The sequence below is a fragment of the Pelodiscus sinensis genome, chromosome 4, assembly GCF_049634645.1.
Source record: "Pelodiscus sinensis isolate JC-2024 chromosome 4, ASM4963464v1, whole genome shotgun sequence".
Taxonomy (NCBI): Eukaryota; Metazoa; Chordata; order Testudines; family Trionychidae; genus Pelodiscus; species Pelodiscus sinensis.
Genome location: NC_134714.1, coordinates 120,131,352 through 120,148,307, shown reverse-complemented (window position 1 = coordinate 120,148,307; position 16,956 = coordinate 120,131,352). Strand labels below are relative to the sequence as shown.

Sequence of the window (16,956 nt, the reverse complement as noted above, 5' to 3'; positions counted from 1 at the left end):
ACTAAGATGGAGGTTGGGTGCAGAAGGGAGCTTGGGGTAAGGGATTGGGATGTAGGAGGGAGTGTGGGGTCTGGGAGGGGGTTTGTGTGAAGAAGGTGGTTGTGACCTAGGGCAGGTGACTGGACTGCAGGGCTTTGGGCTGTGACCTGTGGCAGGGTTTTGGGGGGCAGGGTTTGGGAGGAAGTGTGAGTGCAGGAGGTGGGTGGAGGGTTGGGGAGAGAGGAATGGTTTGGTGGTCAGTCAGGCTCTGTGTGTTTAAGAGGAATTCTGAATTCTCATTGAGGCTTTTAAGAGAGACTTCAAGGAATAGGCCTGGACATTATAAAGAGCCTCTGGCATGGAGTATTGGCACTAACAGAGCTGAGCTTTAGTTTATAGAAAACTGCAGAAACGCGTGTGTTTAGGAATGTCTAACCTAACCCAGCTTCTGTGTGTGTCTTAGTGCTCCCTATGTTCTGCCCCTCTTGATTTTAAGCTCTCTGGACCAGAGATTCTATGGGTATATCTAGACTACATGTCTCTGCCGACAGAGGCATGTAAATAAGACATACCGACATAGTCAATGAAGCAGGGATTTAAATATCCCCTGCTTCATTAGAATAAAAATGGCTGCTGCGTTGTGCCGGCTCAGCTGTTTGTCAGCACGAACTGGCAGTCAAGACGGGGATCGGTCGACAAGGAAAGCCTTTGCCGACCGATCCTGTAAACCTCGTTTCATGAGGCATAAGGGATCGGTCAGCAAAGGCTTTCCTTGCCGACCGATCTCCGTCTTGACTGCCAGTTCGTGCCAACAAACAGCTGAGCCAGCATAATGTGGTGGCCATTTTTATTCTAATGAAGCGGGGGATATTTAAATCCCCGCTTCATTGACTATGTCGGTATGTCTAATTTACATGCCTCTGTTGGCCGAGGCATGTAGTCTAGGCATACCCTAAATGAGTAACTGGCATTTGGCTAGGAAACAATAATGGGGGATAAGCAGTGCTAGGTACCTTGCTCTCCGACATTGCACCTAGATTTCTGAGTTAATCTGATCAGGCAGGAATCCCAGCATGCCTGCCTTCTGTACTGGACTTGGCACTGTATGCTGGCATCAAGCCTGTAGGATTACCACAGTCATTTCAAGCACAGAAAGTGAAACTGGTACAGCTACTACAGAAGGATATACTTTTATTACAGGGCAACCCCCTATTTCCTGAGCATGTTCCGCATGTCAGAGAACGGCAACTGCTTAGACGCATCAATGGCCTTCTGCTAATAAGAGAATTGAGACGGAAGTTCTCATAGTCTATGAACTGGCACAGAGATCTTTTGACCAAGGCTACTAGGGGCAGGCTGAAAAGAATGAGGGGATCTCATTCAAAATGGAATACTGTGCTTTATTGTAGTGTGTTTCTCACAAATGACATACCAAAACCCTGCCTGTAGTTAATAGAAAGGATGCGGTAGACATGTGGCCTGAGCGTGCTGCTGAGAACCAGGTAGGATGGAGTTAAGATTCTAACTCTGCTACTGATGTGAGGCACAGTGGGGTAGGTGGTTTTCCCAGGCTCATAAATAAATTTCAGGGCAGGGATTAGGGCTCAGAAGTTCCTGGCTCAGGAAACTAGGTATGGCCTCCCTGTGCCTTTGCTTGCTTATCTTTAAGACCAGGCTGTTTTTTTGTTGTTGTTTTTTTTAAGATAGAATCATGGAAATGCAAGGACCTAGAGAAGTCATCAAATCCAGTTGCCTGTGCTGAGGCAGGACAAGTAAACCTAGACCATCCCTGACAGGGATTTGTCCAACTTGTTTTAAAAACTCCCAATGATGGAGACTCCACAACCTCCTTGGAAGCCTGTTCCCTGAGTTTAACTACCCTTATATTAGAGACCGCTAAACCTAACTAAGTCCATTGCTTCTTGTCCTACCATGAGTGACATGGAAGAAAAACTGATCATCAACCTCTTTATAACAGCACTTAACATATTGGAAGAGTGTTGTCAGGGTCCTCCTCAGTCATCTTTTCTCAGGACTAGACACACCCCAGTTTTTTAACCTGTTTCCACAAGTCAAGTTTTCTAAATTTTTATCAATTTTGTGCTCTCTTCTGGATTTTCTCCAGTTTGTGCTGAAGAATGGCACCTAGAACTGGACACACATTCCTGCTGAGGCCTTGCCCTTGCCAAGTAGAGAAGAATAATTACCTTCCATGTGTTACATTCCACACTCCCATTCATACACCCCAGAATGATATTAGCCAATTGCATTGCATTGTTGACCTATAATTAATCTTGATCCAATACAACCCCAAGATTCTTCTCAGCAGTAGCACCACCTGGCCAATTATTCCCCATTTTGTAGTTGTGCATTTGATTTTATCCTTCCTAAGTGAAGTACTTTGAACTTGTCTTTTATTGAATTTTATCTTCGTGAATTCTGACCAATTCTCCGATTTGTCAAGCTTGTTTTGAATTCTAATCTTGTCCTCCAAAATGCTTGCAATCCCTGCCAGCTTGGTGTAAACTAAATATTTTGGGTATCCAAACTCTGATATCCAAGTCATTAGGGAAAATATTGAATAGTACTGGACCCAGGATGGACTCCAGTAGGACTCCTCTATATAAACCATCCCCATTCGACAAGGATCTATTGGTGGTTAGTCTCTGAGTGTGGCTTTTCTACCACTTGTGCATTTGATTTATATTAATTTAATCTAGACCACATTTGCCTAGTTTTCTTATTAGAATGTGATGTGGGACCGAGTCAAAAGGCTGACAAAAATCAAGATCTATCATGTCCTCTGGCTCTCCCCCCAACCATCAGGTCAGTAGCTCCATTAAAAAAGGAAATCAAGGTTGGCTTAGCATGGTTTGTTCTTCAGAAATCTATGCTGACTATTACTTACAACTTTATTATCATCTAGGTATGTTAAAAAATTAGTTTTTAATCGTTCGTTGCAGAATCTTTCCAGGTATCAAAGTTGCACTCTAACTCCAACAGAAGTGATGGGTTTGATTCAGGAATTACTGGGTACGGTCTTTTGGCTTGTGCTATACAAGAGGGAAGAGTAAAGGATCATAATGGTCCCTTTTGTCATTAAAATCTTTTTTTATTTCAGAGACTATTGCTTGATGTATTCGTTTAGGAAGAATTTCCTCCCTTCTCTTTTCTATCTCCATTCCCAATATGCCACCACCTTAATGTAGCACTCTGAATACTCTGGGACCTGAGGAGAGGGAGCCATCTCTGCATGGAGGAGGCCTTGTTTAGAGACCTGTACCTATTTTGTTCAGCACAATACTTGGGGAGACAAGCTGGATGAGACAAGAATTATTAATATTATTAGAGGTCCCAACCGACACTGGAGAGACTCTGTGCTAGGCACTTTCTAAACATGTAGTGAGAGACAGGCCCTTTCCCCAAAGCGTTTATGATTTAAACAGGCAAGGTAAACGCAAGGCAGGAGAGAAAAAGGATTTTTATCTCCATTTTACAGACTAGGAAACCGAGGCACAGAATGATTTTGGTGACTTGCCTGAGATCACATAAAGAGCTTGTGGTGGAGCTGGGACTTGAAACCCCTCAGTGCCAGAGCACTGCCTGAACTGCAGGCCCAACATTCCATTCTTATCATGCCTGACCTACAGTGTAACGAACTCCACTCTAAATGCAGCCCAGCTGAAAGTCCTGAGTACCTAGCTGTCAGTAAGGGTGCTTCAGATCTTACTGAATACTGAGCAATTGCCTCCCATCCATAATGCTACAAAAACAGGCTCTCGGTTTGCTATCTGGGGGTATGTCTACACTACCCCGCTAGTTCGAACTAGCGGGGTAATGTAGGCATACCACACTTGCAAATGAAGCCCGGGATTTGAATTTCCCGGGCTTCATTTGCATAAGCGGGGAGCCGCCATTTTTAAAACCCCGCTGGTTCGAACCCCGTGCAGCGCAGCTACACGGGGCTCGAACTAGGTAGTTCGGACTAGGCTTCCTATTCCATGAGGTGTACCGGTAGTTCAGAATAGGAAGCCTAGTCCGAACTACCTAGTTCGAGCCCCGTGTAGCCGCGCTGCACGGGGTTCGAACCAGCGGGGTTTTAAAAATGGCAGCTCCCCGCTTATGGAAATGAAGCCTGGGAAATTCAAATCCCGGGCTTCATTTGCAAGTGCGGTATGCCTACATTACCCCGCTAGTTCGAACTAGGAGGGTAGTGTAGACATACCCTGAGTGTTTAATAGGCACCATTGGATTTGGCTATCTCTAATAGAGCTGGTGCAAGTTGCCCCTCAAAGAGCTTTCCTAGTGCTAAATATGGTGTGACCTTCGGCTCCTTCTTGCCTCTTTCCCCCCTTCCTGCAGGGAAGTTCATAGGGATTGAGCTGTACCAAGGCTCTGGGAGCACACATCACTTCAGACATGAGGAGACCTTTGAGTCGGGCTGGTCCGATGACTTGGACCACACAGACGATGAAGAGGAGAAGCGATTTTGTTCAATAATGGAGCAGCTTGGAGCAGCCCAAGTCTTTGAAGAGTAAGTCTCAAATCCTGTCCTGGTCTGATCTTACAGTCGCCAAACCTCAGTGCTTCAGCACAGACTGAGACGTTGACCTGGCACCGCTGGTTATTTTCAAGAACACGCTTTGAGAAGTGTTGCCTTGCCACTTTGTATCCCAACCTCGGGCCAAGTTATTGTGGCACATTAGAAACACGAGGGAGTCTGGCATAGCTAGCCTGAATAGTCATCAGTGGCCTTTAATGCAGCACTTCCCAAAGAACTTTACAGGCTATAGACTCGCATTTCAACTTTGAAATATCGCTGTTGTCAGGTGGGGCATGCAACTTGTGCATGGTATGCAGCACAAGCAAGGGGATGAGAAGGATTTAAGCTAAGAGATGAGTTCTTTGTGTTTCCAAAAGTTCCATGAAAGTCTTCAATGTCCTTGCAGACAAACTTAGTCTTTAAATTCTTATTTGTAGATCCCTGCAGAATGTACTGCCTGGAGCTGGACTGATAAGGGAGTAAACTGACCCAGTTGGAACTTGAATCTGAACACCTAGCCCTGATCTACACTAGGATCTTTTTCCGAAATAACCCCACCAAGTTCATATTTACAAGCAGTGCATCCACACTACTAAGCCTGTTATTTCAAAATAACGGGCTGTGGAAATTGAACTCTGTACTCCTGCTTTTCACGAGGAGTGACACTAATTCCAAAATAACATTAGTGTGGACACTCTGGTGCTGCTAATTTGGACTTACTGGCCTCCGGGAGGCCTCCCGCAGCTGTCTACAGTGCTTCCTGGGGCTCTCAGTATGAGGTAGCACGTCCATATTAATGGAGCCTGCCTCGGACTAATTTCGAGGCTTCTCTGTAGTGAGGACACTCTAGTTCAAATTTGTTAAATCGGGAATTCTTAAGTCAAATTTAGTAATTTCAAAATAGTTTCCTAGTGTAGACATGGCCCTAGAGAATCTGGGTAATTCAGATCTGATGCATACATCATTAGCCATCCCCTTAGACAGATAGTTCTTTGAATTAAATGGGCACACATTTCTCAGCTGGTAGGATTTTTTTCTCCTCATTTTCAGGAGTCTCCTTAAGTATAAACAGTAGTAGATCAGGCTGTGTCATAGGCCAGTCAGCTGTTCCAAAGAGCAGCGCATAGTGGACATACTGTGACTTATATGATTGGATACATCATGAACCATGATAGGTAGAAAAAGCTACCATACAGCAGTCAAAAACTGGAGTGTCCAGCTTTGCAATGATGTATACCATCAGTCTCTACCCTTGTTGGTTCATATGAGATGTTCCTTCATGTGGTCACTGATCCACAAGCCCAGGCAAAAGTTTATTTGGCCCAGAGAAATAGTTTTTAAATTGAACATTTGCCCTAAAGCTCAAGGGAACTGATTATCTTGCCTAAAGAAATATAACTTACCCCGTGGGTTAAGGTGGTATGGTCCTTGGTTACTGTCCAAAGGACTGTAGATGTACCAGACAGCAAGCATCTTCCTTACTGCAGCACCCCATGGACAATCTCACTTAATTTATAAACAGGCAGTGTTTTTTTTTTTTTTTTAAAGAGTAAATGGCATAAAATTCTACATTAAACAAAATGATACTCATTTCCTTCCTGTCCTTTTTAAACTGTAAAATCTGACAGCTTCTTTAAGGCTAGATTTGAATATCTTTTAAAGCACCACTGAATCACTTGCAACAGGGTAAATGGGTCCTAAGTTAGTTGCCCCATCTGATATTGGTGTTACCCTCTCTGCTGGCAGTAGCAGAATTCCAGGGCCTTGCTGGGTGTTTCCCAGTGAAGGAGAACTCACAGTCTGGGTATGCATTTCTTTTCAGACTAAATATTTTCTCACACACTAAGAAAAAGAACTGGGAAGCTGATGTGAAACAGCATCTATTACCATTCACCTTTGTCCCCTGAGGAACATCCCAAAAAAAGGTGTTCCAATTCAAATGGAATATTTTGCATTGCATTGTCTACTAAATGGAGTCTGTTCAGCAGAAACACAGTGAAATTAATGTTGAGATTGAAATTGTACCTGTCAAACGAGCTTTTAGAAAAGATGAATAAAAAGCTGAGCTTGTTGAAAACTTGGGGGGAGGAGGGCAAATCACAAAGTGTTCGTGTTTGACAGTTCAAAATGGAAATATTTTGTTTACTCAAATCTGGCCCATGAAAAATATTGATAACCATGTTTCAGTTTTGACTGATACATATCATGAAAAATGAAAAAAGCCAGTGACAACTTTTGTGCTAAAAATCTGTTTCTCAAAAAAGTACTTTTTTTGAGGGAAAAAAAACTTTGAAAAATGTTTATCAGATCAAATGTGAAAGCTTACAGTGGTCAATTAAAAGTTTTCTGCAGGCATTTAGTGGGTTTAGGAGCACACATCCTATTGACTGTCATTGGGGTCTATACCTATATCCAGGGCTTGACAAACGGTGGTGAAAACCACTCGCCAGCCCCGTACTGCACATGTGCAAGAGCCACATTGCTCATGCGCGCGCCGCGAATGAACGGGGTGCGTGGCTGAAATCTACTTGGCATGGGTGAGTAGATTGTATAGTTTGTCAAGCCCTGCCTATATCCCTTGAATACTTTTGAAAACCTCCGCTTAATATCCCATGTTTTGTCAAGAGACCTGCGCTAAGTTCCCAACTTGACCACTGCTTTGCTGGCTGACTGTTGGCAAGTTACTTATCTCCCTGGGCCTCAGTTAACTGTGGAGCAGCACCTCATCCACGGTGTGATGAGGTGGGCCTGGCTGGGTTGGAGCAGCCCACACCTGCAGCACAGTGGGCCCAGCCGGACTAGAATAGCCCAGTCAGGCCTGTTGCTGCAGGCTGCTTTGGCCAGGCCAGGCCCACTTAAGGCACACCACAGGCAGGGGCATGCTCCAGCCCAGCTGGGCCACCAGTTAATCAGTTACTGGTAAGCATCACCCAGTAACAATGATGATGCTTACCAGGTTAATTGGTTACCCCTTTACATTCTTAGTCCCAATGCCGTGCTCTATCCACTAGTGCACACTGCTCTAAGGAGAAGCCAAAGCCTGAAGGATTGGATCATTGTGACAGAGGATGTTTTGTCTCAGGGTTTTGTTAAAAGTAGCATGGTCTGAGGGTTAGGGCAAGGGACTGGAAAGTATGAGTCTAAGATCTGCCACCTAGCTTGGCATGGGATTTTGGTCAAGGTATTTCACTGCCCTGTGCCTCGGTTTCACCACTTGTAAAACAGTGGCGGTAATGCTGATCTAGTTCACAGTAGCTGTGTGATCATTAATATTTGTAAAGGGCTCTAAAATCCTTGCCTCATGATAATTGCTGCTTTTTATTAGGCTGCACCTATTTTAGTATCATCATTATTATTATTTATTTTAAACCTTGTGATTTTGTGGGCTTTGGTAATGTGGGGTTTTTTATTCCAATGCTTGGCATTGGCAATGCTGAGTTAGTTTTAGAGGGTGTTTTGGGATGATTTCCCTCAGACTGGACACGCACCATTTCAGAATGTTCATTTATTCGTCATGGTCCACCCCGCACCCCCCACTTCCATCCAGTGCAACCTCTGAGATCATGGAAGGCAATTCCTCTCCTCTCGAACATGAGTAAGGTCAAAGGAATACAAATCCTGGGATAACAGGGGAACTCCATGGCTCTTCTTCCCTCCCTCTCTTATCTTGCTCCAGGCAGAGTGAGGTTCGGGAGCTCTGGACTCGTCTCCGGAAAGAACGGCCAGATCTCTTGGCCAGCTTTGAGGAATTCCTCTTCCATGTTTCATCGTACATCAGGGAGGTACATTATGAGAGAGAATCCATGGAGCAGGCACTAAAGAGGTAAGAAGGCCTCCACAGCAGGTCACCAGTGTGCTTCTGTGAACCAGTTCATACTCACTTAGATGCAACCTAACCTGTTGCCTTATCCAGAACTTAAGGAGAAACCAGCAGTGGCTAGGATTAAGGAGGAAAAGATCTTTATGCCCCGCACAATGTTGCATTGACTATCTTTTAGCCTGTTCTTTTCAGCGCTCTTATTAACATCTAGCCAGAGGCCAAGCTCCAACTGATGTGGTTTTCTCCCTGCAGAGAGGAAGGATGGTCTAAAGATTCAAGCACCAGTGTAGGACTCTGCCCTTGAATTCCTGTGTGACCTTAGCAAGCCATTTAGTCTCTCTGTGCCTCAGTTCCCCATCTGTAATATGGGGGTAATCACACTGGCCTCCCTTGGAGAAGTATATTAAAGATGGAGAGATACTCACACACCATGCTGAGGGAAGCCATAATAGTACCTAAGACGGATGACTCTAATAAATACAACTATGCACAAATAAATATGCTCCCATGGAGCTGTCCAGTGGCCGTGGAATCCCTTGTCAGTGGCTGTGAACCCCAGTGTTTGGGTATGGGGCTATACCCATAAGCTGTTAGTGCCAATTCTAAATTAAATCTGTATCCTCCTATTTGGGAAAGACGATTCCCCACTCTCTCGCCTGCTTTATTTCTCTTTCTTTTCCTTTCCCTTTTGTTATCAGTCTCCCTCCCTCCAAGGGTACCATTTTGGGAGAGCGGGGACGGGGGAGCAGCAGCCGTGCGTACCAGGACGCTGCTTTTTTTTCTTCCCATTCCCCGGACTATCAGGGAGCGAGGGGACACTACACAGATTTCATGAATTACTTCTCTGCTCCTCCCCTCACCAGCCAGGGGTGAGAGGCATGCACACAAGCCATGTACTTCCCCTCGCTCCCTGATAGTCAGGAGAACGGGAAGAAAAGCAAGATGCATCCCGGTATGCCCAGCTGCTGCTTTCCCTGCTCTCCCAGAATGGCCTGCCTCACACTCTTTCTTCTCTGTAGGAAGGAGACAGACCACGACAGAGAAGTCAGGTGTCTTTATGAAGAAATGGAGCAGCAGATCAAAGCGGAAAAGGAACAACTGCTCTGCCAGGTAAATCCTGGCCGTTTCCTTCCTACATGTGCTTAGCTGCGCATGCATGTTCATTCTTAAATGAGGCAAGTATTAGGTTTCCTCTGCATTTTCATGGGACTTCTGTTGAAATCTTCAGTGGCCTTGTTTTACTACTTGTGCAAGGGTCTGTGTTAGCTGGAGGAGATTTTGCCTGTTGCGGTGCTCATGGTGCCTCTCTACACAGAACCTCCACTAATAAGCTCTAGCACAGACGACAACTATAGCCTAATCTGGGCGTCATTTTTTAAAACTTTGCCTTGTTGAGAAGTTGTGGCCTCTGCTCTCCAGGGGCCAAAGAATACCCTCTTGTTTTCAATGCAGGAAGATATTAACCGAGGAGAGTCCTTTTCCCACCTGTGATATTAGTCCACTTGAGAGCGGTGATTGAGGGGGAATTTAGCATCTGGGAAGATGAAAGGCAACCAGAAGCATCTTCTAATCTAGAAGAACTGCTGGGTGTCTCCTGCCCTCCTCTTCCGTGAGCAACTCCCCAGCACTGAGGCTGTTGGAAGAAAGGGAAAGGCGTTCCTTGTAAATCTTCTGCAGTGGGAGGCGCAAAATGAAGAGAGTTGGGGAAATGGGTGGGTGTGAGGGATCAGCTGGGATGTTCCCTGCAGACACTCAACCACCCTGTGGGGAACAGGCTCAGTGGAGAGTCCCACAGCTTTCCTTTGTCAGACGCAGGAAGGGGTTGTGGTGGCTCATTCGGTGGCAGGCTCCTAGGCAGCAGTGATGTTATGGTCCTGGGTATTGTCAGTGCAGGGTTCTGGGGGCAGTGTGGAAATCTGTGGGTCTTTGTACTCTGTGCAGGAATCACAGAGGCACAACAGGAGCAACCTGCTGCAGAAGGAGCTGCTCAGCAAGGAGCAGGAGCTTGAGAAAATCCTCTGCCGGCAGAAAAAGGTAACCTGGTCCAGAGCCTTCCTGAAGAAACAGGAGCCCCTCAGTGTCTTCCCTGAATTCCTTTTAACTGCCCTGAGAACTGCCCCCCTGCTCCTGAAGTAGTGCTTAGGGTTGCCAGGTGTCCGGTTTTTGCCTAGACAGTCCATTATTTCTGGCCTCTTTCTAGGGTTGCCAGGTGTCCAGTATTGACCCAGGCAGTCCGGTATTTTCGCCTCCTGTCCAGTAAAAAAATTCAGAAAATACTGGACACCTGAAATGTCTGGTGTGTTCTGATTTTTTTTTCCCCTACCAGGATGCAAAAATACTGGACACCTGGCAACTCTAAGATACACTTGGCAACTAGGCCCAGACCCCGCACCCTCGGACACTCTGCTTATCTGGGGGGAGAGGGGAAGGGGCTCAATCAAGAAAACAAGATGGCCGCTGGCTAAAAAGACCTGAAGCAAGGGGAAGCAATGTCTTCCCTGGGTCTTAGTACTCAACCTCTACCATCTCTCACTTAAAGTGGCCATGCTGTTTTAATGCTGTTTTATTTTGTTTATTTTATTTTTTATTTTTATTTTTATTTTTTTTGCTTAATAACTTTTGGGGTCCTTTTTTTGTTTTGTTTTTGTTCGTTCAACAACTTCGGTCTTCCCCCTGGATTATTTTATGTTATTTCAGTGGTCCATGCTGAAATTGGGGTGCTATTCTCTTCAATAGGTAGACTGTGGGCTGAAGCCAGACCGCAAGATGCTTTTGAATGGACTGTGATTGGATTGCCTGAGTTCTGTGCCCAGCTCTGGGCTGATGTATGTGACCGGGGCAATTGACTTAACCTCTCTGTAACTCATATACTTGCCTTCCTTTGTGAAGTGCTTTGTGATCTATGGATTTAAAGCTCTCTGAGATCTTATACCAGACTAGCTGGACCGTAAAAGCAATCTAATATGACAAATCCCAAACTGAGATGCATGCAGATCTCCTGTCTGGCTTCCGACTATATGTATTCCATTCTGTCACGATGGGCTTAACCCAAAGCATATCTACTAGCCTATCAGAGGACCCAGTGGTACATTCTCCTCTCCTAGGCTGCTGATGTTTGACTAAAGCTGCCAGAAATAAGGGCTCCCACTTGAATGTAGCCTTACCTCCCACTCCCAAGAGGTGCTAGTGCTCTGTGACCTACAGGAATCAAATATTGGCTTGACTCCAACACTGCTATAATCCTTGTTTCAGCCAGATGGTCCCCTTTCTAGCAAGATAAGGCAAGGCAACTATATTTACTCTTCTTCATTATTGTATGGCTACGTCTCCTAAAATCATGCAGTGAAGAAATAAGTGCTCTGGGTCATGTAACACTATGCTGTTTGGGTAGTTGTGTCAATATTTGCACGGGGCGTGCTCTGATCGTTGCATGAAGAATGAGATCATTCTTTGGGTAAACTGGATGTACTGATCTAACGTCCTGTGATGAAGGCTTTCTGAAGTGGTGCCCTGAATAGTAGTCATGTTCTTCAGTGCCCATTAGACCTGTGCCCTCCCTCCATAACACACCCCCCACACACATACACACACACACTGAGTATGGGATGGGGTGGGGATGGAGAATAGAATCCCATGGCCCAGTCCTAATCTGGTGTAAATGGTCATAATTCTACTGACTTCAATGGAGTTGGGCCAACTTATGTCACCTGAGGATCTGGCTCCAAACCTCAAGGTATTTCAAGGGCCACATGATGACTGAACGACCTTGGCTGGCAATGGCATTAGAATAAAGCCCTGGGCATCTAATGTTAGGGATCCATTACAGTCCTAATGCTGAAGTAAAAGTATAGAGAAGCCTCACTTGCTTCCATGTGATAAAAGAGAAAAGGGGCAAACAGTGGGATGGCAAAATTTGCAGATGACACAAAACTACTCAGGATAGCTAAATCCAATGCAAACTGCAAAGAGTTACAAAGGGATCTTGCAAAACCGGGTGATGGGGCAACAAACTGACAGATGAAATTCAAAATTGATAAATGCCAAGTAATGAATATTGGAAAACAGTCCAACTAGACATATGAAATGGGGAGGGGGGGTGTCTAAGTTAGTTGTTACCACTCAAGAAAGTGGTTGGGAATTGGGTAGAGAATAATACAGAAAATACCATGTAAATCCATAGTACACTCCACTCCCTGAATACTGTATGCATTTCTTGTCACCCCACCTCAAAATGGAAAGACTTGGAAAAGGTGCAGAGATGAGGGGCAGGGGGAATCATATAAAAAGAGATTAAAAAGACTAGGACTTTTCAGCTTGAAAAAGAGATGGCTACAAGACAACATGATAGAGTTCTATAAAATCATGACTGGTATGAAAAATATGAATTAGGAAGTCTGTTTACTCCTTGACATAACACAAGACTCAGGAATTCCCCAATGCCATTACTAGGCAGCAGGTTTAAAACAAACATAAGAGAGTATTTCCTTTATACAACACATAGTCTGCTTGTGAAACTCATTGCCAATGGATGCAGTGGAGGCCAAGATTATAATGAGTTTCAAAAAAGAGCTAGATATGTTCCTGACTAGAAGCAATGGGCTTGAATTGCAGCAGGGGAGGTTTAGGTTGGACATTAGGAAAAACTTCCTAACTGTCGGGTGGTTAAACACTTGAATAAATTGCTTAGGGAGGTTGTGGAATCTCCGTCTCTGGAGATATTTAAGAGCAGGTTAGATAGACATCTTTCAGGGATGATATATTCTAGATGGTGTTTGGTCCTGCCGTGAGGACCAAGCTGGGCCTTAAACTCTCGAGATCCCTTCCAGTTCTAGTGTTCTATGATTCTGTGAAGGATAGGTCCATCTACAGCTATTCACCAAGATGGTCAGGGATGCGACCCTGGGAATAGATCACTCATGCTACGTCTACACTGGCATGATTTTCCGGAAATGCTTTTAACGGAAAAGTTTTCCGTTAAAAGCATTTTCGGAAAAGCGCGTCTACATTGGCAGAACACTTTTCCGCAAAAGCACTTTTTGCGGAATAGTGTCCGTGGCCAATCTAGACACGCTTTTCTGCAAAAAAGCCCCGATCGCCATTTTCGCGATCAGGGCTTTTTTGCGGAAAACAAATCTCTGCCATCTACACTGGCCCTTTTGCGCAAAAGTTTTTCAGAAAAAGACTTTTGCCTGAATGGGAGCAGCATAGTATTTCTGCAAAAGCACTGACAATCTTACATGAGATCGTCCATGCTTTTGCGGAAATTCAAGCGGCCAGTGTAGACAGCTGGCAAGTTTTTCCGGAAAAGTGGCTGCTTTTCCGGAAAAAGTGGCCAGTCTAGACACAGCCTCAGTGATTGCTTGTTCTGTTCATTGCCTCTGAAGCACCTGGTATTGTGTGCCACTGTCAGAAGACAGGATACTGGGCTAGAGGAACCATTGGCCTGACCCAGTACGGCCATTTTTAGGCTATCTCCAGAACTGGGATAGATATTGCCTATGAACAAGTAATAAAGAGAGTTCCCTGGTTGCTCTTTCAAGCTCTCCCAGCTAGGTGTGTGTGTGTGTGTGTGTGTGTGTGTGTGTGTGTGTGTGTAGCTGTGTAGATATTATTCTGACTAGGAACAACTGTCCATGGATGATAGCCCATATCAGCAAATAACCATGATGCAGGCAGCACATTGTAAACAGTGCAGTTGGCATCCAGAGGATGGTTCTAAAGTTCAGGTGTACTATCTGTTGGAACCAAAGTCCAAGTTAAGGAGGGAAAAGGCATCTTCAGGTGAGTAGAGGTCAGGCCAGAGGGCTGCTACAGCATAGAGAAAAGGCAGCCCTAAAAGGGTAAAAGGCCTAATTAGGGCTGCAGAATAATTAAGAGCAGCTGGCAGGGAGCTGGCCCAGGCAGATTGGGGCCAGCTGACTCCACTTCAGGCCTGCTGGAGGACTTTAAAAGCCTCCCCAGTTAGCAGATGGGGGTGGAGAGTGAGAGTAGGTGTAGGCAGATGCAGACCAGAAGTGCTACAGAGCTGGAGACAGCAGGGGAGGAGTCCCAGAGGAAGTAGTGGGGCTCTGTACCCCAGAAACCAGCTGCAGGCCTAACCCTTGGCAAAGGGGGAAGGCTGTTGGACCAAACACAGGCCAGGGAAAGAGGGGCCCTTGCCACACAAATCAAAACAATTATATTCACTCACTATTGGGGAGGAGGGGCTAAGGATAACACAGACTAAACGTATCCTGCCAGAGATGCTTGTGATGGGGTGAGGTCACAGAAGACCCCTTGGGGGTGCTTCTCAGGGTGCTGATACAGCCACTGCCATTGGCCATCCTGCTCTCTGGGGTTTCTCTCTGCTCCTTTCTGCTCCACTGGTCTCCCCTGGCCAAGGTGCCAAACTGAGATCACCCCCCCCCCCCGCCCCCCCCCCGCCCCGAGAAGCTGTACAAACACTGAATCTCTTCAGGTTTAAGGAGAATGCAGTTTAGGGCCCAGCTTTGTGGGATACTGCTCCCCAAATGGGATCAGGACCCCAAATGAATTCTATAGGTAGCTGCCTTTGACAGTGAAAGAGGGAATGTACACACTGATTGCTCCCCCAGGTAACAGTCATTTACACTGGGCTTGATAGTAAAAGTGATTTTATTATGCACAAGCCGTAGGATTTAAATGGTAATAAGTGAGAACAGGCAGAGCAAAGTAGGTTGCAAACAAAAAATAACAGCAACCACTTAGCTAACTCTTAACGCTAAATCCTCAGTACAAACTTTTTCAAACTCATCCTAAAACTGTTCCTTTCCCAGCTAAGCTTTCCAGCCAGGGAAGTTTCCTCTTCCACTGAGGTTTCTGGTTCACTCTCCTGGGTGTGCCCACCGAAGACCAAATACTCCTACTTTCCTATTTTTTTTAAAGATTCCTTTTTGCATGGGAAATCACCTGGCCAGTTGGGGTGGACATGTGACTTTCCCAAACCAACCACTGCTAAGACTTAAAGGACAAAAGAGATTAACAGTTGGTCATCAGGACATTGAGGGTCACACCTGGGATGGCTTTCATTCACACATTTAAAACCATAAAAACCACTCCACACGTCTAATTTCACACACAATAATGATACATACACCAAAATAAGATAAACAGATATAAGGGACTATGACATGAAGATTGATAGGTTACACAAAGCAATTTGTCCAAAGCATTTTTTAGTTATGTGCATTTGTGTCCATAAGTATATTTTCTGAAGCATGTGGGGGTGGACAGACCATCCCCAAATCCTCTTGGGAAGAATGCATTTGCCATTCTGGTCCATGGACTGTGAAGCTAAAATTACCAGACAAGTGGAGATAGAACACCTGTCTGATCCGCTTCATTTCCCACCATTGAAATAACACGGGGAGGAAAATCCTTACTTGACTACAGAAAATTGTGGCCCTTACGGGCACAGTGAGACTGAATGCAGTCTGTAATTTGCAGAATCCATTTCCTGTCCACATGGTCTATCTCTTCCCTAGTGAAGTGGTTCCCCTCCAGTGCTAAATATCTGGGGGGCATGCATGAGGATGCCCCATGTATCCTGCATGGGAAACTCAGGGATTTTTTTAAGGTGGGTGGATTCATCCCTTCACAGAGAGAAATGCAATAACTGGGGTGGGAGATCAGGCTAGTGACAAAGCAAGATGAGGCTCTGTGTTTGAGTCTCAGGTTCTGTGGGTTGACAGGACTTAATGATGTCTGTAATGGGCTTTAGGTCAGGCCCTCCGAGCATGGCAGCAGCACTCTTGCAACCCAGGGTGAAGGAGAAGAAGCACCTTGTGATGTGCTCTGGAGATGGCCTGTTTCACTGATGCTTGATGGGACCAGGACACTGGCTGAGTAGAGAAGCTACATAAAAGCTGATTACCCTATTCCCCTCACCCCGATTTTCATGTATGTGGCAGTGATGGCCCTAAGCTTACCTTACACAAGACCCTTGTGTTCAGTGGCTGCCTCTCAGTTTTGCTCTCCTCCCTCTGCTCAGAGCTTCCTCGCTGCTAATTACCCACCTGGTGCCTGCTGACTGAATCCAAGGATTACTTGTGCCAGTCAGAGGTGTTCGTGTCAGTGCCAGCCATGCGGGATACCAGGGCTGCTGCTCTGAGAGGGGACTCCCTCATGGTCATATTCAAGTGGCAATAGATACATATATACACACAGCCATAAGTATTCCTGGCAAACTGCCTCAAACCAATAGCACAATCCTGCCATGGAAGAATTGCTGTCCAAGCTAGCTGGGTTCAGTTTATACGCCCAGTGCTGTGCAGTCATCATAGCTGGTATTCGGGCTCATTGAAACTTTTTTGGATTAAAAATAGGGTTTTCAGCTAAGTAAAAATTTGTACTGAAAGTATCTCTCTGCTTTCATCAACACATTTCATTGCTTTTTGCGGAAAAAGGCAATCTTTTCTGTTTTCAGCACAACATTTTTCTTTATTTCTGTTTTGTTTTTGTTATTTAAAAAAACAAAAATCAGAATTTTACATGGGAGAAGAATGAGCTGTCTTCTGACCAGCTCTAGCTGCTGGAATGCTTTGTGGAAGAGTTAGGTTTTCAGAAATGGTTGGTAGGAGATGGGAGGGCCTTAGCT

At 45.3% G+C, this 16,956-nt stretch overlaps 1 protein-coding gene across 1 annotated transcript in view; it reads left to right on the top strand.

Moving 5' to 3' along the window:
* The window catches only part of CRACR2B (calcium release activated channel regulator 2B), a 76,074-nt gene that overhangs the window by 29,589 nt on the left and 29,529 nt on the right, over positions 1 to 16,956 (top strand). The window contains exons 4-7 of the mRNA XM_075928240.1: positions 4,342 to 4,513; positions 8,199 to 8,345; positions 9,362 to 9,452; positions 10,284 to 10,376. Coding sequence (XP_075784355.1) covers positions 4,342 to 4,513; positions 8,199 to 8,345; positions 9,362 to 9,452; positions 10,284 to 10,376 — 503 coding nt within the window. The remainder of the gene's footprint in view (positions 1 to 4,341; positions 4,514 to 8,198; positions 8,346 to 9,361; positions 9,453 to 10,283; positions 10,377 to 16,956) is intronic.